Source organism: Oenanthe melanoleuca, chromosome 6 (genome assembly GCF_029582105.1).
Source record: "Oenanthe melanoleuca isolate GR-GAL-2019-014 chromosome 6, OMel1.0, whole genome shotgun sequence".
Taxonomy (NCBI): domain Eukaryota; kingdom Metazoa; phylum Chordata; class Aves; order Passeriformes; family Muscicapidae; genus Oenanthe; species Oenanthe melanoleuca.
In genome coordinates, this window is record NC_079340.1 from 18831655 (window position 1) to 18855233 (window position 23579).

General features: G+C 42.3%; 1 protein-coding gene across 1 annotated transcript; it reads left to right on the forward strand.

Annotated features, from left to right (window-relative positions):
- Positions 1-6578: 6578 nt before the first annotated feature.
- RPP30 (ribonuclease P/MRP subunit p30) lies at positions 6579-22561 on the forward strand. Its single transcript, XM_056495038.1, has 11 exons — positions 6579-6703; positions 7586-7641; positions 7960-8016; positions 8708-8782; positions 9308-9379; positions 12836-12925; positions 15009-15125; positions 18503-18532; positions 18943-18980; positions 20095-20174; positions 21553-22561. Exons 1-11 carry the CDS (start codon positions 6622-6624, stop codon positions 21660-21662), a joined length of 807 nt encoding a protein of 268 aa, XP_056351013.1. The 5' UTR covers positions 6579-6621; the 3' UTR covers positions 21663-22561.
- The last annotated feature ends 1018 nt before the right edge of the window (positions 22562-23579 follow it).

Below are 23579 nucleotides of genomic sequence, written 5' to 3' on the forward strand. Positions count from 1 at the left end.
GCCCCCTCGCAGCCGGCCGAGCGGTCCGTGGGGGCCCAGCCTTCAACTTCCCCCGGGGCGGCCGAGCTCGCCCACGGCTCATCCCGGGTGGCCGCGGGTGGGCAGGGCGCTATCGCCCCCGGCCCGCGGGCGGGGGTGGCGGCCGCTCCCTCCCACCCGCGCCCATCGCCCGCTCCACCCGCGCTGCTCTCCGGAGGCGACAGGCGACGGGATGGGAACCGCTCCGCCTCCCTCCCTGTCCCTCCTGCCCTCTGAGCTGCAGGTGGGGCTGCGCCCCTTCCCCGCAGTCCGGGGAGCCGGTGCCTGCTGCGGCTTCTCCTTCTCCGAGCGAGGGGCGCTCCGGGAACCCCCTGTGCACGTGTATATGTGGATATGTGGAAATGTGCACGTATGTAGCCCGGTCTCTCCCGGGAAGCTGCGGGCAGCTGAGCTGCCCCGGCCGGAGCGAGGTACGAGCCTCTGTGTTTGCCGGCTCCGGCACAGCCCTGCAGTCCGTGCAGAACCGTTCGGGCCGGCAGGACCCCGGCTGCTGCTTGCAGAGTTGATAGTGGCCGCTCTTATTTTATCTCCAACAACACGGCCAGCACTGAAGCACTTCTCTATGTATCCAAGCTTGCAGATTCTTCTTCATATTAAGTTGATCTGAATATCATCACCTATATTTTCTTTTTTATTAAAATTTTTATACCCTGGTTTTGAATTTACTCAATGTTCCATGTATAATTACTTTAGGAAAGCTTAAACAAACAAACTCCCATTCTTTGAATCACCTGCTTTTCCTATAGGTCCCCTGAACTCTTAGATACAAGCCAATTTCTGGGATTCACTAGCTTTCTCAACTCTTAAAGCCCTATCCTTGCCTCCAAGTGGGGTGAAAATCAACAGTTTGAATTGCGAGTTACCCATGGGACGCCAGCTGAAGATCACACCCCTTCGTATAGTAGCATGCCAGACAGTAAGGACTGAAAACAAGAAACAACTGCTCCCCAGTGTCCTTCACATTTTCAACGTGAGACAGAATCCAGATGAACCAAAGAAAGAGAGGAAATGAAAAGCGTTGGCCGCAGAAGTATCAATAACCATGAGGTTTAAATGAGGAGAGACCTTGCAACAACATGGCAAGTTTTATTTAAGTGTTCAGGGGACAGGGAGCTGTTTGTGTGGCTCAGTAGTGAGAAAGGCTGTAGGATGGTCCACAGTATACCAACTTAAAAATCTGCTTTGAAGACAAACCTAAAAAGTTACAGTTATGGGGGAAGAAAACCCCAAAACCATCAGCTGACAGCCCTACAGACTAGTGAAACACAAATCCATAGCAACTGAGGCTTCCATGCTTGACTCACAGAATGTCTTGGTTTTAATGAAATCTTTCATTCTGCCAGCATCTCCTGCTTTCTCCATCTTCTTCCTGTTGGAAGATGGGCTTTCCAAAATGCAGGACTCAGCATAGGGGCCATATGTACATAGGAGCTACGGGACTGAGAGGTTGGGCTCAGCTGTGTCTGACACAGATTCAGCACAAGCAGAGCTTCCCGAGGTCAGAAATGCAGGGTTTGGTAGTTCAATTCCTGCCCTTCCCTACTACCCCCACACCTTGATTGGACTAAGATAAAATAAGCAATGATAAGGATGAAATCTTGTTGGGCAGATCCTTGACCATAACCAAGTTGAAAGTGTTTTCCTGTTCAGTTAAGTCAACTGTTTTCCTACAGTTTGTTAGTTGCTTTATTGCGTCCAATTACAACAAAAGCAATAAAATCACAAAATAAAAATCCCTGTTTAACCACCCAAAATGTGCTCATGAGCCTTGAGCTTCAGGTGAGTTACCCCATCAGGTGATAAATCAAATCTTTTGTCCTCCTCAGTTAAGCAACTATTAGGAAGAAAAAGGTCTTTAGAAATGGCAAGGTTATATCCAAGTTATAACATTAAGGCAAAACTTGGAGAGAGAATGTTTCCTTATTGCTTGAACATATTTTTTAAAAATAGTGTCTGAAGTACAGCTAAGCAGTTAGGAACTTAGTAAATTTTGTTCAAAATAGATTCTTACCACAAGAGATGATAAATTTGTACAATTTAATACTCCCAGTAAAAGCAATTTTTCAATTGCTTAAAATATCACTATGGCAGAGCAAATTATAATCAGGTGCTTCCTGCAAATGTGTTAACACCGTTCATTAAATCAGTCATTCTTCTTGACAGCTTTTCAATACAATTCTGGGATGTGACTCTCTAAATGTTCTCAGTGGATGATACACAGGATCATTTATGTGTACTCCTACCCATTCCACCCAAAAGTAGGACTGAACCTTGTCTTTTGTTCTGGGTCTTAAATTCCCTTAAAGCTCATTCCAAATTAATCACCTGATTTCTTTCCTTCTCAAAGGCCAAGTTACCATTTTTTGAATTTGTTGAAATCTTGCCTTTGAAGAAACAAAGCAATTTAAGTCAGTTTATGTACCATTATAGAAAGGGATTTACGTACCATTGTGGAGAAGATGTGGAAAACCCTGGCAAGACAGAGCAGCTGGCACCTCTCTAAAATATGTTCCTTGAAAGCTTTTTACTAGAACACACCTAGAACAACTTCCAGTTTCCCAGGCTGGGCTGAATCTGGTGAGGTGCTTTCCATGAGGGTTTAGAGGGTTTCAAGTGGCTAGTGTCTGGAAAAGCATAGAGAATCCATCATTCCATGAGATGCCATCTATTCTAGGTACTTAAAATAGCAATACATGAAAGTCAGACTCGATCTTTCCAAGGGTACATCCCACTTTTGTCTTCAGGGATCTTATTTAAAAATTCTAACGTTCTTCCAGACAGCATACAGAAGTGAAACAAATTAGGTGTCAAGAATAACAAGCTGACATCAAGCTGTTCTCTACCCAAGAAATTACTTTTTCACCTTCCATTAGGCTTCAAAAAATATCACCAAATCATTTTTCTGTCTGGGCTTAGGAAAATCCTGTCCTTTCAGTAATTAAGGCTCTCTATGCATAAAAGCCTCTTAATATATGCATATACCTCCAATTCTGTGCTAAGTCCTTCATCCCCTATTCTTTCTACACTTAGTGAAGTTAATCTATTTTGTTAATATTTGATAATGTACTTTACTTGCAAATCTCACCTTTGGTATTTTATTATTGTTGTATAGAAAACATTCAGATGATGAAAAAAAATGCAAGAGAACTTTTTACTTGATTTTTTTCCCTCTCCCAAAGTAGTTAACTCTTTTGTTTAATTTTTTTCCCTTCTCCAGAAACACTGCTAATCACACAACATCTTCAGCCTTTGTTATTCATACTAAATGTATACTATAGCAGTGGGTATTGGTATTAACTATTTGCCCCTCTGTTAGTGAGATAAGGTAAGACAGGTCATTAGGCTAGCCAAGGAAATACAGTTTCCAAAGCACATGTTGATTTAGTGGGGCCAGACTGTATCTATCAAAGTGTTTATGTTGAAAAACCTGGCTCTAAATCCTGGACCATTCATCCCTCCCCGGAGGACTTACTGCTTGCAGACAGCAGGTCTGTGCTACCTTGGAGGATCCTGACTGAAATGGGTCAAGGAAAGCAGTGCAAGAGCTTCAGCAGCAGAGGAGAAAACGCTGACAGCCCAGCATGGTGACACCTTCCCTCACACAGCTGCTTCCAGGAAACAATAGCCCTGCTCATCTTAGCTTAAAAAGTGGAAGCCACTGCTACATTTCCCTGCTGAAATCATTCAATATTGTATACATGGCAGGAAGGTAACATGAGTATACAATGCAATAAATAAACACATCAGAAATTTTTCTTGTTCTTTTGTTCTTTCTTATCACCCCTTTTTTTGTCCTTCCTTGCCTAAGAGAGCTTATTTTCTTGAACTGTTGTCTTCATTTGTCTGTCCTATTTCTTCCTTTCCTTTCCTTTCCTTTCCTTTCCTTTCCTTTCCTTTCCTTTCCTTTCCTTTCCTTTCCTTTCCTTTCCTTTCCTTTTCCTTTTCCTTTTCCTTTTCCTTTTCCTTTTCCTTTTCCTTTTCCTTTTCCTTTTCCTTTTCCTTTTCCTTTTCCTTTTCCTTTTCCTTTTCCTTTCCCTTTCCCTTTCCCTTTCCCTTTCCCTTTTCCCCTTCCCCTTCCCCTTCCCTTTTTTCTTTGAAATCAATATAAAATTAGTGAGAACCAACTGTTGGGAACAATAAATAAAGTATAGGTATCTATTTCTCCTGCCTTGGGGAAGGCAATGTGTTGTCAAAACATTCAGAATATTTTATCAGAGATTGGTTAGAGGTATTATTGAAACCTCAATTTTTATTCCCAGCATGTACTGTTTAGCAAATAACACTCTTGTCTAACTTCTAGCAAATATGTTGCAGCTGCACTTTTCTTTTCTGCCTTTTCTTGTCTTTGTGAAGATAAATCATCATCACTCTGTGGCACTAAAACAGAGAGGTAACAATTCTCATATTTGGCATTTCTTATCATTGTCAAAATAAATACTTGCATCTGTGCAACTTAAATATGAAATTATGTCTTCCCTTTTTTGGAACCAGCAAGTACTAACAGCAAGCTGGCATCTGAAAAGAAAATGAGCAATTAAGATAACATTTATGCTTAAAATTCTGTATCACTCAAAATGAGAACTCTCAACTGAAAATTCCATTACACAGGAGCTTATTGAGGTTATGAGGTTATGATAAAAGTGATTGTGACATTCATGTTACTGAGCTGCTGAGGCAGATAGTAATAAATAAAACCTTAGCACTCTTAAAGTATCAAATGCAGAACTAAGGTGAAAAAACCTAACAGTTGCTATAATGGGCTGCCCACTGAAAACTTGTTAGAACTGTAATGGTTTCTTCATTAAAATTTACTGAAAGGACTGTCTTGAGGTCTAAGTGTATTGAGAAAGAAGCACTTGGAGTGAGGAGATCTGTTTTCACCAAGGAAAACTTCAGGCCAGCAATGAAACCAAGCATGTTAGAAGCTTGCAGCTGAACAGTGAGGACCATAAGTAAGTTCTAGGCAGAACACTGGGGATGGCATAAATAAAAGCAGTAATATCTAAATAATAACACAGGAAATAATGCACTGTTCTGAGTAATGATTCCTAATACCTGGTGCTAAAAGTGCTTCAGATTCTTACACCATTGCAGCAAATAGGATTCTGCAGATGTTCTGCATGATGATCTGTTTAAATTTTAAGCACTTCAAAGAAAGTCTGCTTAATCCTCTGGTATCTCTGGACACTGCTACAGTAGGGCCATTCAGAAATAACTGATACAGGCTTCTGGATCGCTTTTTACATTTGTTAAGACAAATTAAGTTACAGTAAACACTGAGCCAAAGAAAACCTGGAATATCTCGAGCTGTTCCATTTTCACACACATCAAAGAAAAACCTTGGCAATACCATTCAGGCTGTGCTGCTTGTTCAAATGGCTGGCAGAGAAGCAGGCTGATCTGATGTAACAGGCAAGCACCTTACAGATGTAGATGGACTAAAACAGATAATCTTTATTGAAATATCTTGACCTAATATTGTCAAGAAAATGCTGCCATTGATGTGGCATGAACTAAGATTTACAAATTGGGGGTTTTTACCTCTTTCAGAGTGATGTGGTTTTTTCCTGCCATACAGATGTGGGAGCTGTTTTCTACTGACCCTCAAAGCTGCTTCAACTCTTAGTCCAGTGACTGCTACCACCATCCCAGGTATTTGTAACTCATCAGACAGAAAGTCCGGAAACATGCCAAAAACACACTGTTATTTCTGAGCCATGCTTTGTTAACTAAGTGATCTCTTTGGTAGGAATGAGTCCCAGGTCCCCACCAGCCCTGTGTACCTCTGGCACAAGCTGCACCAAGGTCAGACTTTGTAAGGAGGGATGTTCAGGCTTTGGCAGCAGCCTTGGCCTTGGTTAGAAGCATTTTTGCCTTATTAAGAATTCAGGGCTCCAGATACTCCACAGATTTCCCCTGGTGAGAATTTAGCCCAATCTGAAGATAGAAAAAGTGAAGGATCCCTGGGCTGGCCACCTGAATCTGGACAGGAATTGCAGACCTGCTGCCTTCAGCAGCGGCTCTAAGTCACCAAAAAACTCCTACTGAGAATTTCCATTTGTGTTTTACATATTCTGTGTTATTTATCGGAGGTAGAACAATATTTGTATTTATTTGTGGCAGTGCTACACAGTGAATTTTTATCTGGCTGTAACTCAGTCCTTTTCCGCGCCAGGAAATATCATTGACATGGCAGCTAGGGGCTTTGTAGGAGAGAGAATAACTACAAAACCACAACTAGAAAAGATTGGTTTTGGTGTTCGTTGGCAGCGTTCAGACGGAGCCGGAGCAGTGTAGCAGGGCTGCCGCTCCACCTGCTGGCACCCGGCGAGCCTCGGCCGGCGCCGCTGCGGCTGCGGAGAGCGGCGGAGCCGGGGATGGCCCTCGGGGTGCGCTGCCTGGGAACGAACCGGGGATCTCCTTAGGGCCCCCGCCTGGGAGCCGAGCGAGCACCCACAGCCCGGTAGCGAGGCACCGAGGCCGTGAGGCGGGGCTGCAGGGCCGGGCGGGACTACAGGCCCCAGGCTGCCGCGGGCGGGAGGGGCGGAGCCGCTGCCGGGCCGGGCCCGCCGCGCCGTCAGCATGGCCGGCTTCGCCGACCTGAACGTGCCGCACGGGCCGGACAAGAAGTCCCTGCAGAGCCTGCTGGAGGCCGCGGCGCACCGTGAGTCCTGCGAGCGGCGAGGGCGTGGGGCCGAGCAGGGGAGGGCGGGCCGGCCCCGGCCGGGAGGGCAGCGGGACGCGGGCGGCGGCTCCCCTCGCTCGGGAGGCACGGCGGGCTGGGGTGGGCACGGCCGGACTCCCGGGACGAGCTTTCCCTTCCCTCCGGGCAGTCCCACCCCGCTGTGGGCGCGTTCCCGGCGCTCTCCGCTCAGCCCGCGGCTTGTCCCAGCCCAGGCCTGGGGCGCAGGGGAAGCTCCTGGTGCGCCTTGCAGCTCGGTCTGCCCGCTTACCCCGGTGTAAGAGCTGGTTTTCCCTTCGTGGACACGTTTTTCCGCCTGCCTTTGGTGCGGACCGGATGTTTTCCTGGGAGCTGTGGTGCTGTTTGGGCGGGCGGTTTAAATGGCCCTGGCGGGTCTGTCATCCTCCGAGCCCTTTGAACCGCACCTTCTCCTCCGTTCTGACCGCATCGCCTTGAATTGCTCGCTTTGCCTTCTCCGAGAGCTGTATCTGGCCCAGCTCTGCGTTGTCTGCAGTTTTATCAAGTGCCCTGAATATCCTTAGCAGTTTTCCATAAATAAAGACATAAACAGGGCCAAACGAGGCCACACCTTTGGGGACACCAAGCCCAAGTATTCGTATTCATAAAACTCTGCCATTAGGAGTTGTCAGGCCTGGGCTGTGTTAAAAGCCAAACAAGATTTTCTTTTTTCTATTTTAAAGCACTTTTGGGTAAGCCAGTAATCTTAAAAAACACTGTGAAATCTAAACATGCACATGATTATTGACTTTAAGACATTTAAGTAATGAGTATTTTACAGTTTTCTCATTGGATTTGTTTCCTTTTTGTTTACTGGACAAAATACTTTTACTGTGTGTTTTTCAGTGGGATATTCTGCAGTTGCACTTAATCATGTTATTGATTTTAAAGAAAAGAAACAGGTAATTTTTCTTGGGGTTATTTGTTCTTACTATGTTTTATTTAATAAACCTGCTGCCTTATTGCTTATTTCCAGATAGCTTTAGTTGCAGAATGCACATCTAGACACAAGTACAAACCTCTCTATTCCTAACAAAACTCCCATTTTATTTTTCTGTAGAACTGCCCTGGGATTAATTTTTAATATGATTGGTGTACTGTCCCACAAAAATAGTTTTCTTAGCATGATAAATTTCTTCTTAAGATTGGAACACAGTTTTTGTTTGCATGTAAACCTAACCCATGACATTTTTAATAACTTTGTTCTCTTCTCTTTCAAGGAAATCAGCAAGCCAGTATCCCCTTCAGAGCTGTTTCCATCTTTACCTATTGTACAAGTATGTCTAGTTACATACCATATATATGTATTGTTATTCTGAGTTACCTTTTTTTACCTCTGTGTATTTGTATATGTGATTTTCTGTATGAGGTGTTAATCATAAAAGATACATTTGTCCATTATTTCATGGTTAAAACACCAAGCATTGGAAGAATGGTACACTCACATCAGGTAGGCTTTATTCATTATTTTAGAAATTATTAAAGAAATTGCTTTGTTTGAATTTTGAATCTGCTTGTAGTTGAACATTTACAGTACAATTCTTGTAATTAAAGTTTTGGAAATAACTTTGTGGTTTTGATGGGGCAAAATTTGGATATAAAGAAATAAAAGACTATGTTTTGGGTCACTGACATTGATTAATTCAAGAACTGTTTTTCCTTGCAGTTGTGGCATGCCTGGGGAATCATAGCAGTAAAACACACTCAATTTTTCTGCATTATTGTTTTTCTTAATTTTTTTTCTATTCATTCTTCCCCAGAAAAGCACAGTAAGTCATTCTTTGTAAGGGTAGATATAATATCAAAGAGGTAATATAAATTTGGGAAGTGTAACTACAGACTTTAGAAAATTAGTATAGCAAGATTATAAGCACAACACCATTTTCTTTTTATAGCAGTTTGGGTGGAAATTAACACAAATTTTTAGTTGGGGTTTTAAATTTTTTTATGTTATTCTTTTTTCTGTAGGGGACATCTAAAAGAATTAAAGTCTTGACAAGGCTGACACTTGTTGTTTCTGATCCTTCCCACTGTAATCTCTTGGTAAGTATACTCAGCAATCAATTTTGCAACTTTTATTTGCTTTTCTCAATGAATGAATGAAACTTTGGAAATTCTATGGGGACAACATCCTGGAATTTACAGGGCACTCAGCAGTGATTTCTGAGATTGCATCTGTAACAAATAATATGATAATGAGGAGATGCAGACTTATAAGACTGGATATGGCTTTTGTTGATCATTTGTCAATATGAAGCAACATTTCTGTTCCTTGTTTTCTGGACTACTGTGCATAAACCAGAAGTCCATGAGCAAGCCTTGTGTCTGGTTATGCTTTCATGCAACAAGATCAAAGCAAAAAGTGTGTCTTAGTAGATGAGTGAGACAAGCCTCAAACTGAGAATGGATAGCTTTACTGAAGAAACCTGCTGTGTTGGATGATTATTGGCTTTGTTTTAGTACTTGACAGGAAAAAGGATTTTTCTTCTCATTGTTTTGGTTGTGTTTATTATGCATAGCTTTGACATCTGTCAGAATTCAAGGTAGTAATTGTTTGCTCCTTTACAGAGATCAACATCTGCAAATATAAGGTTATATGATATCATAGCAGTATTTCCAAAAACTGAGAAACTGTTCCATGTAAGTACAATCATCTCATCAGTAATGCTTATTCAGTAACCTTTAGGGCCTTGTGCTTTGTTTTGAATTTATTTCCTATTTGATAAAGACCTCATGGAGTTAATCAAACATTATAGGCTGTCTGGTCAGTTGATGGGCTGAGGGGTTTGGGAGGATTTGCAGGAGGCTGCAGGACTCTGAGGTTACAGGTTGAAGTCTGAAACATCTACCTCATCTACCTGATGAATGGATTTGTATGCCCCTACACTGTGGTTGCCTTTGTGTGCTTGTACTCTAGTGAGAAGAGAAAACATCCTTTTTTCCCCCTCAATGTATGTGCACTATCATGACATAGAAAACTTCTATCTTCAGCTTTAACTTCTCAAACTCCTGACAACTTCCCTAAAATTATTGTTTATTTTCAGCTATGTCATGACTCCTACTGGAGCTGGATGTCCAGCTGTGGTGGCATTTAAACTGGTGTTAACAGCCACTCATTTCTGCAGGTGCCTGTCTGCTTTGCTGCTTAGGCTGCTTGCTTGTTTAGCTGCATGGCAGTTTGCTTTGAGGAGCCTGCTTTTGGCTGAGCAGTAGCCAGAGTTTTTGCCAAGTTCCTTTTCAGGCAGATCCACTTTCCCAGTGTGATTCAGCACCCAGCCATGCAGAGTTGTGCCAGCGCAGAGCGGGTGGCTGTGCTCTGGCAGGCCAGGGCAGACACTGCCTGGTTAAGCTGACACTCTGGCAGGTGATGGACAGGGTGTGAGGAAAGAAGCAGGATTGTCAGTGAGATTATCTTCATTGCTTCCATGCTGGCAGCACTTTGAGCTGGGGATGGAACCCAACTCATGGATATTTCATTATTAAGAATAATACCTTCAAGAGTGGGTCTTGCATGACAAATTAACTTCCTATTGGCTTTTGGTAACTCAATATTCCCTCAAGTGCATCATCTTTCTTAACATTTTGACACTTGTATTTTCTCCATAGAACAAGACTTTTCATGTTTTTGTGAAAAAATTACATGAGCATTGGAGATGTACTCCAATTTTAGCATGGCAATTTTAGCTTGTGCCCTTTTGTCACAAGCCAGGGAAGCTCTTTTGGGACTGAGTGTGGCAGTGATATGTACTAAAAGATGTGCTTAAATTTTTCAAATAATTTATATCCTTAGTGGGATGAGGAAGCCGTGTTTACCAATTGAAAAGGCTCCTTGTTTAAGTCTCCCAAAAAGATTGTTTTGGCCTGTAGTAGGAGTACCCACTGCATGCAGGTAATAGAGTCTGTACTTGCTGCTTTTTAAAAATTCTGCTTTCTAAGATTTCTGACTGTTTTAATGATACTAGTTAGCTCTGTCTGCTGTTCATGAGCACTTAGCACATCACCAGTATCTAAAATAACTTACATATGTAAGTCTGAAGATGTAGTGCAAAGTCAGATTTCAATGTTTATTCCTAAAACATTTGCCAAAGCTTGCTTCAGACAGTGGCAGATGTATTTAATAATGGTTGGCTGAAGTTTCCCAGCAGATGGGGCTCTTGCCCACAGAGCTGCCAGGCAACTGCTGGGCTGTGCAACTTGCTGCATGTCATTTTCTGGATGAAATTGTTGCATTTCAGATCTTTTCAGCAGGCAGGGTAACCTTAACTTGCCTGCATATGACTTTTCTGGGAGCCAATGCTAAGCTGAACGTTAGAATTCTTGGAGAAATCTGCTCTCCAGTTTTTCATACAGTGCAGGAATTCCTCATGGGGAAACATGGCTTGCAATTTGCTTTTCCTTGGTGATATTTTCTGAAATCTTCATGTCACTGGAAGCCTGTAGATATCCTGGCTTTTGAGTCACTCCCTCTTCCACTGTGTTTAATGTGCAAAATGGTAGAGTTTTCCAGTGTTTCTGGAGCAGATTAGGAAGGCTTGATTTCTCTTCACACAGGGCAACTTGCATGTGTCTGATGTTTATTCTTGCTTTCCTTAATTTTTAGCATTATCTCCTCCTGAATGTTTTATGACCTCACTGATGTATTTTCTAGGGTGTGATTCAGAGTTATTTGTTCTGTGCATGTTCCCATAAATCACCTCTGTGTAGTAGTTTGCAGTTTGTGTAAGAAAAGGAGGGAAACAGAGTGTAGTAAGGCTGAACTTCTTCATGCAAGTCTAATTCTATGCCATAGATTCCAAAGGCATCCCATGTCCTGCCTAATGGAGGATAAAGGTAGGGCATGAAGAAAAAGTTTAGTCTGAGTGTTCTGGCAGAGACATTTCAGCTTCAAAAACCTTGTGGTTTGCCTGTGTGTGTACTGTGGCTGTCTTGTCTGGGAGAGAGAGTGCTATCAACAGCTAAGAAACATTCCTAAAGCTGAGCCTCTACTCTCATGTCCATCCAAATTCCATGTGAAGAAGCTGGTAGAAGATCAGTTTGCCAGGCAGCAGTGTGCCTTGTGTTAGAGCAGCCCTTACCCCTGGGGCTCCTCACAGCCCCCACTGCTTTTGTGCTGCTGGGAGGAGGGATGAATGGTTGGCACCTGGCCCAGGTGTATTTGGAGCAGTTCCTAGCAGGTTTCTGAGTGCAGAGAATTCCCCTACACACAGAAAATTCCTGTTCAACTTCTTCAGCCTATCTTACCTTCTTTGTTACAACACTGCTTACAGATATTAGTCTGGCCCTGTGTAATCATCCTTACAGAGTAGGCATATATAATTCCTACCTTGGGTGCTTGAGATGAATGTAAATCAAGGACTCCCTTTTAGGTGCCCTTAATTTTACTTGTATCTCAGTGTGGTGAGCCTCTGTGTCTTGTTCATTCTCTCCATCTCTTACAACCTGTAAATTGTGGTGTGAATTCAAAGCTAAACTCTTGAACTGTAGCCTTCAGTGTTGTCTCCAGACTCTGCCAGAGGTGTGGCTGTCAGGGGGAGCTGCAGATTCTCCACCCAGCCAGGAAAGGGAGGCTCTTTGGATTGGTCTCCAATATTAGGCATGCAGCTCCACCAGTAACAGTCACATTCTGCTTTTTTTCATTCTTTATTGCTTTTGGTAAAAGTAATTAATCCTGAAAACAAACAGGTGCTGCACTGGAAGCAGAGCATGATGGTTCCTGGGCTCTTCCCTTTGTAAACTGGGATTGGCCTTTATTATCTGTGAGTTCTTTTGTCAAAAGCCAGCGTTGCTTCTGCGTGTCCTCTGCCAGATAAAAACAAAGAAATAGTTATTGCTTGGGCTTGGCCATTATTTTATTGGAAAATTAGTTCTCTAAGAAAAGGAAGACTTAGGTTTTAAGTCTCAAATGCTGCTGTTCTATTGGCATACCTGCAAGGCATAGTACCTCTTAATTTTAAAACTAGACTCACCCTGGAGAGACATTTGTTGCATTAAGAAATGAAGGAGAATATTAGTGTACCTTGTTGCACTAATAACTAACTAGTTGGTTATGCATTTTTTGGGCATATCTAACAATCTGTTCCTATTTCTTTGCTGTAGATTGCTTGCACAACATTAGATGTGGATCTGGTCTGCATAAATGTAACTGAAAAGCTGCCATTCTACTTCAGAAGGCCCCCTGTGAATATGGTAAATTTACATCTAAATTGTTTTCTTGCTGTTAGACTGACATTAAATACAGAATTTGAGTCGAATTCCCTACTGCTTTCCTCCCACCACTCCTATCCCAGTGGTTCTTTTATTTTCTTGCATAATGTATAGTGTTGTTTCAAATGTCCTTCACTTCAGCACCTCCACTGCAGCATTTAATACACAGTGATGTGTGTTCTTTCTTTTTCTCCTCCTGTCCCCCACTTGAGAAGGCAGAAGTGGTGTTCCCAAGGAGTGGAAATGAAACCAGTGTGCAGTTAAGCAGGGAGATATGGTGTGATTGCTGATTCAGGTGCTTCCCAAACCAGAAATGGGATAGCTGTGTCGAAATAGATAAACAGCCCTTTGATGTAAAAGACAGGAAATGTGAATGGCTGTGTTAATTTGGGAGAAGGATATTGTGCTGGTTACTTGAAAGACAACTGTATTGAATCCATACTTGGACAAAAGAATGTCTTGTTATATTAACCAAATGTAGCATTGCTAAATGTGTGCTGTGGGACCCAAGATGACTATCAGTGTGGATCAAATATAGTTCTGCTGTTGGTAGTTTGCCAGAAAACTTAATCTGAACATGCTCTTAGGGGAACTTGTTTTCTCCTCTGAATATATGTAAAGGTTCATTCCACATGGGCGTTCTTGGCTGATGTAGAACTTAGTACTCAAAAATTTAAATTTGGTATTGTCTAGTAATCCTACTTCCTTTTCTTAGAAAGTGTGACCTAGAATGAAAATTCAAAATTAACTAGAATTAATTCTGAGACAGAATAAAAATAATACTTTGGAATAAAATAATACATTTCACTTGGAATAACAATTTTGTATGAAACATTGTATGAAAGTACCCTAGCTGCCTAAAACTCCAGCAGCTGGCCCAGGTAAGGAGCTGTGTGGCTCTTAAAAGCCCTGTGTTGGTAGACATTTTCCTTGCAAGCTACCTCTGATCTTCCACACTCCCAGCTTCAAGGCAGTCTGTCTGTTGGACTGGTCTGTGCATCCTGGGGCAGGCAGTTTTGGTTGTTACAATGCCAAGCAGATGGGCAGGCAGCTGAAGTGGTAGGGATGAGGGTAAAAATCACCTTGACTGGAAATTGTTGTATTGCCATCACCTGTTTGGTTTTGATAAATTCAGGCTTCTCTTGTTTGCAGCTATCAGGCCAGTTCTGTGTAAAGCATTTGATGCATATATAGCTTCTGTTGTGCTTGCATGCAGAGGTCATGCATGGGTGGGAGCTGGATTAATTTCAGCTGTACACAGTTACTGGGCTCTCATACAGTATTACCATTGCAGCATATCTTAACAGTATTTGTGTAAATGTAGAGTATCATTTCAGGCAAATGTAGGATTGCCATGGAACAAAGAACTCCTGGCTTTACATTGTGTCTTTATCTCTGGCACATTGTGTGCAAGTTGCTTAACCTTTCTGTGTTTGCAAAAACAAGAATGCTAGGCTTTTGGTGAGGCACTTTGACAGATAGCAAAGGATGTCAAAGCAGATGAAAATATAATCAGTATTACTATTTGAAACCTCTTTTGTGAGTCACTGTTGTTTAGCATTGCCACAAACAGCAGAGTATGCTGTGAGACAGGAGAAGAAGAGTCCTCATTGCTGCTTTTATGCAAGGAGGAATTCTTCATCTGCAATACACAGCTGCTGAGGGAAGTGGTGATCTTTCTTACAACAGGGTGTGGACTAGAGGAGTAGGGTTCTCAAAGTTTCAAGAAAGCAGATAACCATCAGTGGTTATCTGTCTCCTCAACTCTGTGATAGTGTGTATTATATTAGTGATAGCCAATTGCAGCAAATAAGTGTTTGGTATTTGTTTGTTAAACCTCATTTATCTGTCATCCAAGATTTATGCACACGTATCTGGTGTACAGTGAAGCCTTCCCCCACTCTCCTGTCATGCTGTGCTATGCTCTTACTGCAACAATTTTGCCTTAATTTTTTCATATGTGACACAGTTAAACTGAGAATAAGCTACATCAATAATAGACAGCAGTTGTTAGAGACTTAGGCTTCTCTCCTTTTGATTTTTTATCACTCTCTTTCATGTGAAGGCAATAGATCGAGGCATTTACTTTGAACTTCTTTACACGCCTGCCATCAAAGACTCTACAATGAGAAGATACACAATTTCAAATGCCATCAGCCTGATGCAGATCTGCAAAGGAAAGGTAAGCTCTCTAAGTAAAAACAAGGTCATAAAATCAAATTCTTCTGGAGATGTACAGACTGAGCCATTTTAACTGAGTTTGATGCTGGGACATCTGAAGCTGTGACTAAATCTTGGCCTACTAACACAAGGACACAATCATTGTAGCTCCAGATACTTCCAGTCTTGCATCACTGCATGCTTTCTTCTTAAGCTGTCAAGCTGTTAGATTCTTTTCCCAGAACAACCCATGTGTTGTTATGGTATGCAGTTCCCAAAACACAGGTGGGAGGTAAGGTTTGCATCAGAACTGAAATTAATATATTTCTTTAAAATCTTCCATTTCATATTTCTCATGGACCAAAATCTCTTTTGACTGTATACTTTGTATATGAGGGCTAGAAAACAATAAGAAAAAAAAATAGAAACCTTGTTTTGTTAGAAGGTTAATAAATTCCCTGTGTCCAAAATAGACCCAACAGCTAGCAGGCTGTCAGCCAAGGCTTTGCTGCAGTCAGATGAACTGCATTCTTCCATGCTAGTGAAACCTAAGGAAGAAGTAACTTTGAGAGGCCTGTAACCCATGGCTTTCATAACTTACCTCCTCTCAGGCTACAAGGTTAAGCTGTCTGTTATGCTGTGTCCTCTCAGGCCATGCATTTTCATAGGGGATCATATCATAATACATATCAAAGTTAACAGAAATTGTAGCTCCCCCTTCTGTATTGTAAATGGCCTCTGCCACATGTAGCTAGTCCAGAGAAGCTGGATTTGGAAAATCTGAAGTGGGATGTAGAGCTTGGAAGGTAAATTAAATGTAGATCCATCATTACCTCAGTTCTCCTCAATCATGGCAGCTTTTATAGAACAGCAGAGTGGGTCAGATTAGTTTCCTTGGTACTACAGAAGTATTTGCACAGCCTACCTTGAGAAGCCCAACTCTGGTTAGTTAATGACATGAAGTACTGACTTGGACATGACTTCTACACACACCAGACCCCTTTCCTTTGGAATTCCCTTTTTGATGTTGCTCCTCTTTCCTCTGTGCAGTTCAGGATGTGCTTCTCACATGGTTATTGATAAACTGGAAAGCACCAGTTGAGTTGATGTCATGGACAGGGCAAGTGACATGTTCAGGCACTCAGTCTGTGCACAGTGCCCTTTTATTCTGCATCTGTCAGTCTAGTGTTTCATCTGTGCCTGGAAGCTAAATCAGCTGGAGCTGCACATGACAACTTGTTGAGCACTGGAAGAGGACTGCTAGCTTGTCTTTGTTCTTTGCCTTCAGACACAGTAGGTTGTGGACCAGCAGAGATGGTTATTAGCCCTTACTGAGGGTTTGCCTCTGTCAGTGAGGTAAAGGCCCTTGTTTCAATGAGACATAGGGTGACTGGACCATAGCTGCTTCCATTGGCACCTGGCGTGCAACTCTCATGTTCTGCAGCATGTAGTTGCTGAGCCTGTAGTAGCTTTTGGATCCTTTTATTCCTTCTCTATTATAGCAGGGCAGAGAAACCTTCAGAAATTTACTTGTGTTCTCAGAGCTGGCATTGAGCAGTGTCTTTAAAACATGAAGATATGCAGGGAATGAAGGAGAAACTCCCCTGCCTTGCCAGACAAAAGGTGTGTATAGCCACAGTCCCTCACTTCCCATGCTTTGGTAACTGAGTTGCAGGCTGCCTGGAGCAGTGTACTGAATAGCTGCTGTCTGCTTTACCTGGGGGAGATAGTGTTTTGCCTTTTGGATTTCCCTTTAGCTTTTGCCTTGGATTTCCCTTTAGCTTTTGCCTTGGATTTGCCTTTGCCTGCCTCTCCTTCACTTACCAGCAATGCTTTTCTTGTCTGTTCTTGTCTCCTTCCTCCATCTTACCCATCCCTGATGAAAATGAAATGCCATCTCCAATGCACAGCAGTGATCCACAGTCCCATGCTGGTTTGAGATGTCTCATACAGCTGCTCTGGGAGCTTCTCTGAGCCTGGGTGACAGCATTAGTTGCTACAGTTTGGAGCAGGAGACTTGAATTTTCCCAGCAAGCTCTTGCACTTAAGGCTCAAAAGCACCTTTGGGATCCGTAGTGTAGTCATTTTAAAAGTGAACTATTCAGAAGGAACAACCTCCTAGGCTCCATCAGGATCTATGCTGTTAAGTCACTTTGATGTATATGTTGCTTCTGCTTCTGGCTTTCCTTATGGTGAGGCAAAGTCATCTGTCCCATCCTCTCCTCCTCAGCATACAAGGAAACCTTGGGCACAGCATGAACAAGCAGTCATTTTTACCTAGGTCTTTCAGCTGTTGGGTTCCAGCTGCAGACAGGGCATTTTCTTTCAGTGCCTGCTCAGCTCTTTGTGCTGGGGCGGTGTCAGGAGAAGCAAAGCAGTGTGGGGAAGGGATCTAAAGCCCCACCTTGAAACCGGAGATGGCAGTGGTGTGTTGGTGGTGCTGACATCAGAGAGGGAAAGTCTGTCTCTGCCTCAGCACAATTCTAATTCTCACCCACTCAAGCAGGAACTCCCAAAGCCTTTTGTTCAGTACAGTAAAAGGTGCAAGGAGGTTTTGCTGCTGCAGAGTTAGGAGCTGAGCTAAACAGGCTGCCCCTAGGTGAGCATCCTTGGAGCTTAGCATCAAAAGAGCTCTGGCAGCTGAGCTGTGGGATCTGCCAGCCCCTGGGTAATCACATACCTATTCTGCAGAAACCTTTGGGGAGAGAAGGGAGAAGGATTTCTCTGCCTGATGTTTTTCATAGGGATGCCAGTGTTGAGGAAAATAAGTGTGTGGCACAAAGTGTCAGTCACTAGCTAAGTGTAGATACCTTTCCTGAACCAGTGTGATTATGGGCAAGGCTAACATCTCAAGGCACTATGTGTAAGCTGCTTCTGGGGGATCCTGGATTCCTAAATCCATTTCTGTTACAGCTCAGGATGAGTTGTTGTTTGTGTGGGCCTTTTTCAGCTGGTGTAAATAAAGGACACAATTCTAACTCAGTGCCTGCTGCTCTGTATTTTTATTTACCCTTCAGTGTGCTTTGAAGTCCACTGTGAGAGATACAGGCTGATAGGTGATTGCTTAATGCCAACACTCTGGACACTTCTACTGCGTAGCCTATCCCTCTAAAATGTGATGTATTTATTCATCTCCTGGAATTGTAAGAGAGGATTGTACCTGTGCCTCTGTCTGTGTAGGGAAAGGGCAATAACTATCATGTCCCCAAAGTAAGTTCCCACCCTGATAGACATCACTTCATCTGAGGGCACCAGGTACTGTGATGTTTAATTGGGCTCTAAACCTGAACTTAGCTAATGTAGCTAATGCTCATAAAGTTTTTGTGTCTTGCTGATTTTTTTTTTTTCATTTCTTGGTTCTGTCTGACAGGTGAATGTTTTTTCTCTTTTGTTTTCCAGAACATAGTTATATCTAGTGCAGCTGAAAGGGTAAGTCCCAGATTTTTGTTTAAGTCAGAACAGTTTGAAGATTTATCTGTGGCTGAAAATACTGCTTTAATTACACATTAAATGTATAAAAATTGTAAGTTTAAATATGGTTGCCATTACCAAAGAATTGTATGGTGGGTTACGGGATTTTTTTTTATTATTTTTTTGTTTGTTTGTTTTGTTTTATTGGTTTTGTGGGGATTTTTTTGCTGCTGCTGTAGTATTTTCCATGACAGTTTTCTTCCAGCTGGAGACTCTGTTTGCCAAAACAGTAGTATTTGCTTGATTTCCTATTATCTTCAGTAGCTTGCTATTATATAGCATTTAATCTTGCCTATCTGGTAGCCTTGCCCTGCCTGCTCACACTGTCAGCCTGACAGCAAAGACATTTCACCTCTGTTTTGTTTTAGCCTCTGGAGCTCCGAGGTCCTTATGATGTGGCTAATCTGTATCCTTTCCCAAAGTCAAAGGCAGCAGTTAGTAGTAACATTGGAAAGTTTAAAGTGGTTTTGAAAATATTTTCATCCTTCACAGTCCTTGAACTTTATACAGTGGTATTTGGTATTTTGGTGAATCAGGGCTCTGAATGTGTGTGGAAGGAGCAACAGATCTTGGTCATGGGGTGGCATGAGAAGTCACTGCCACTCATAATGTTTGTGGTCAGCTATAGGAATGATTTGTTGTGATGTGTGTTCATGTTGTGTGAGTGTACATGGAGAAATTGATAAAACCCATAAAATTTATGGACACTATAAACCAAACAAGAAATTATTACTTAGTATCTCCAAAGTGCCACATTTTTGGTAGCAGAAGCTATACAATTGTATTTATGTAAAATTGAAAGTTCCTATTTGAGCAGTAACTACTTCTATTCTGAATTTTCCAGTCCTTAGTTACACATGTAAGGTTAAGTAAGTGGTTGTGCTCTAGAAACAAAGGAGAGTGTCTTTTCTTCCCTTCTTTTAGGAGTTCAGCTGCATTTTTATTGCTCTTCTCACCCCAGAAGCACATATCTGGCCTGTCCCTGGAAAGGAAGGAGTGTGCTCTGAGTCATGAGAACCATGTGGGAGGCTGTGTGGCCTGGAAGGATTTTATGCACAAAGTTTTTTTCCCTCTTAAAATGAGCAGTCAGGCTTAACCCAAATTAACATAGCTAATGTGGTGTCATCCCTGCTAAAGGTGGCTGAAAACCTCAGCATAATGCTTTTGTATCAGACAGTGCCCTGTCCCCAAAACTGAAATTTTCCATGGGGCAACTTTTTTGCTTGATTATTCATATCTAGAACTTTCCTGCGCTGACAGACTTTTATTTTCTAAAGTACAGCTTCTTGTCTGGAAAGAAGCAACGTTGCCAGGAGCTTTCTAGGAGGGCTGCAAGGGAACTGCAGCCAGAACTGGGTGCCTCATTTCTCTGCTTCTGGGTGACCTTATGCAAAATGTCACTTTGAGTTACAGCTTTGCTAATTCCCAGTTATTTGTAGAGTAAGCAAACCTATCGTGCAGAGAGCCTTCCCTGTTCTGTTTGTTGCTTCCTGTGTTTTGATCCTGAGCAGCAGTGACAGAGGTTTGCTGTTTGGCCTGTCAGAAGGTGAAGCAAAGGCAGCTGTATCCACCAACTGCAGAGCAGCCATGCTGCATGGAGGTGAGTGCTTGTGAGCTCCTCAAAGTAACGTGTGCATTTGTTAAACTAACTTCTTGTTGATGCATATTCTCCAGAAGGTCTGAGACCTTACAGGGCAAGTCAGATCAGGGTTTTAGCTTTGTCCAATGCATGAAGGAGGAGCTTGTGTAGCAAGGCTGTTTTATTTCCCTTATTGCCATGTTGGCAAATCAGTAACTGAACTGATAGTGCTGTCTGTGCTGGAGGAGTCTCTCAACCACATTAATGAGTCATAAATGGTTGAACCAAAATAGGGACCTGCCTGCTGTGCTTCATAGTGAAACTATCCCACTTCAGAAAGGTTTGAATGCTTATCTTGATGACACTGACAGAAACGAAGTGATTGACTTAAAAAAAAATGGGTAGGCATGTGTTTTGCATTTGCCTTTTTGCAATGTGTGTGCAGAAACAACCTTAGTCTTGTCCCTTTCTGATGCTTTAGCATGTGGATTGTTTCTGACTCACTCTTCAGCGTAGGTCATTTCAAACTCATGGCAAAATCAACAGGTTCTCCTTCCACTTGCTACTTATCTACATAGAGATATAGAGTTTGTCAAATTTATATGGGATTTCTCAAGTCTGTTATCTGCCTTATCTGTGAAATTAAATAGCAAGTGTCATTTCCCTTGTCCCAGAGAGGATACTAGCCCAGAATAAGTCAATATATTGCATCAAGGTTCTTGCAGAGCCTCTCTGCTAATAGAGTATTTATAGGGAATCTCTTCCAACTTAAATTTTGCAGAGAAGCTTCCCACCAGTAATTATAAAATTGGATGATCAGGCTCAGGTTATTTGACAAACATGAGGATTTGGTAACATCACACACCAGTATTTCGTGGTAGTGTTGAGAGTTCAGTAAATAAAATTCTTGAATACCATGAAATCACTTCCTTGGTATGTAGGGGTTCCTATGCCAATACAGTTGTGCCCACATAGTTTAAGAATCCTGGGGCATGTGAAAACCTTTTTTAGTATTTTTTTAAGAACAGTATGTTTTGGCTCAGAAATGCTTTTGACAGTGCTTCCAAGAACGTGTCCTTCTGTGATTATTGAACTGACTAAGCCTGGTTTCCTATGGTTTTGTGTCTCTGCAGCTCCTCAGCCCCTGCAGACCTTGCTTTTGCTTGGTTTGCTCTAATTCTACACCCACCATTGCATTCCCCCTGACATTTCTGTAACGCAGTGAATCCCGAGCTCCTGCCCTTGCAGGTTACTTCCCTGCTGTGTGTGCTGACTGGCTGGTTGCTCAACATGTCCAGCTGTGGTTTGGGACACAGACACTTGAACTGAGTGTGCCTTAAATGCATTTTATTTGAGTATTTGAGGTACTGGTACTGCAGCTTCTGCTTGTGTATTCCAGAAACTCGAAAGAGTGCCTGTGGCGTAGTGTACACGGTGAAGAAGCCTCGCAAGGTTGAGGAGGAAGAAACAGCAGTGCCAGCCTGCAAAAAAGCTAAGACTCAAGTTTGAGGACTGAACCAGTTGTCAACAAAAGCCTTCATCTCTTCTTTACCCAGTGTTGAGTCTTCTTCCAGCCAACCTGATGTTTCTCTTACTACCTTGCTTAGCCTGCAGAAGAATTATTCATGGAGCATTCAAGTGAGGAAAACTGTGCATGAGTCTGCTGAATGGTATTCACCACATCTGAAAGGTCATGCTGGGCTTCTGGCCAAGGCCAGGAGACTGACTCTTCACCCTGCCTTAGGTCTCCTGGAGTTAATGCAAACTCAACAGAACATTTCTAACATGGAAATTTCCTCTTGTACGCGTGCATTCCTTTTTTATTAAAAACATGTCTTAAGAACACACACCTTCATAGTCTAGCTCTTCTGGTTTCTCAGGTTTTAAACACATCTCTGTACAACTGCAAGCCAGTAGATTTAGCTTACCTTCAAGTAGCTTGTGAAGAAGAAGAATAATAATACAGTAAAAAAATTTGCTTCCTATTCAGTTTTGTGATCAATGGTATAATGAAGATCCCAGGATTTGTCAGTTGCTAGGAGGTGTTTTGGATTCAGGTTACAGTAGGAGTGACTGACCTGACTTGCCAGATACATATCCCAAAGGCCATCTGTGTCCTCAGCACTTAAAACCAAACAGTCCCGTGAGGTGTTTACCAGAGGTGGGAAGGAAGAGCCCAAGGTTACACTGAGGTTACAATGTGTGCTCAGCAATGGTTGTTGCAGTGTAGGAGCTGTCTCACCTAGGCCTGAACAGCCTCCACTTCACATCATCTTTACTGCACTATTTCCTTCTTTACTTCCTGCTCTGGAATTGTTATTTATGCACATGTTCATTTTGCTGTCTCTTGCTTTTCCATTTTCCTTCCTTTTAATGCCTCAGTAAACCTAATCTGGCTGCCAAAAAAACCCAGTCAAACAGATATAATCAGCAGAGCTTTTTCAGAGCTCTTCCAAATGTTGACTGAAATTTTCTTTTCATTAAATGAACATAGAAATCATATAAGCTGCTGTATGGAGGTACTGTTGAGCCCTTTTTTCTGTGAGTGTTCCAGTGCCTACTACAAGTTGAAAAGTGGAAGTTTTAACATGTAAAATATACTGCAGAAATCTTGCAGTGGGTCATTTCTGAGCTCTTGGTAACTGGATTGAGCAGAATTAATGAAGTTCTCATAGATTTAACAGCTTTTGCTTCATTCAACAAATATGAAGTATGTTTCCTGTATGTTATTACTTGCTTTGTGACTTGAGTCCATTTTATTATAGGTATTGGGGAGTCTTTTATATATATGTGTGTGTATGTATGTATATATATATATATATATGCATAAAGTAGTTTTTCGTTTGTGGACTTACCTCTAAAATGATGCTCTAACCAGAGAAGAAGCAAAATGTGTTTGGTGCAGTTTTCTGAATAACATGTTAATCCTGCCTTGGCCAGAGAATAATCTACCTTGAGCATGACAGAAGTTCTTGGTAACTAACATATGGAAGGAGGCTTTGAATGCTTGATATCCTTCTTGCTACTTATTTGACTTTAAAAATTAAACTCTGCATCTTTGCCCTTTATTAGGTACAATGCTTCAGGAGCTGGTTGAAAATGTTCTTCTCCCCCAGTTTCCTGAAGCACACTGCTGTGGCCACTTGGGTGCCTGAACAATTGAGCTGCTGCTGAGTTAGGTGATAAACAGGCTGAGATAGCCAGCACTGATGTCATTGCTGTTTCCTGCAAGGCTTGCTCCCCGTGTCCGGGTGATTGGGCAGAAACAAGCAGGGAAGTCATGACTTGCAGTGAAGGGCAGCAAGTGGAGGTGTGCCATAATTTCTATGGAGAAGGATGTATACACAAATCAGGCCTGTGGCTGGCAAGGTGACACTTGTGAGTTACCATGTGTGTGTGAGAAAAGTCTCATCTGTCTGAAGCTGT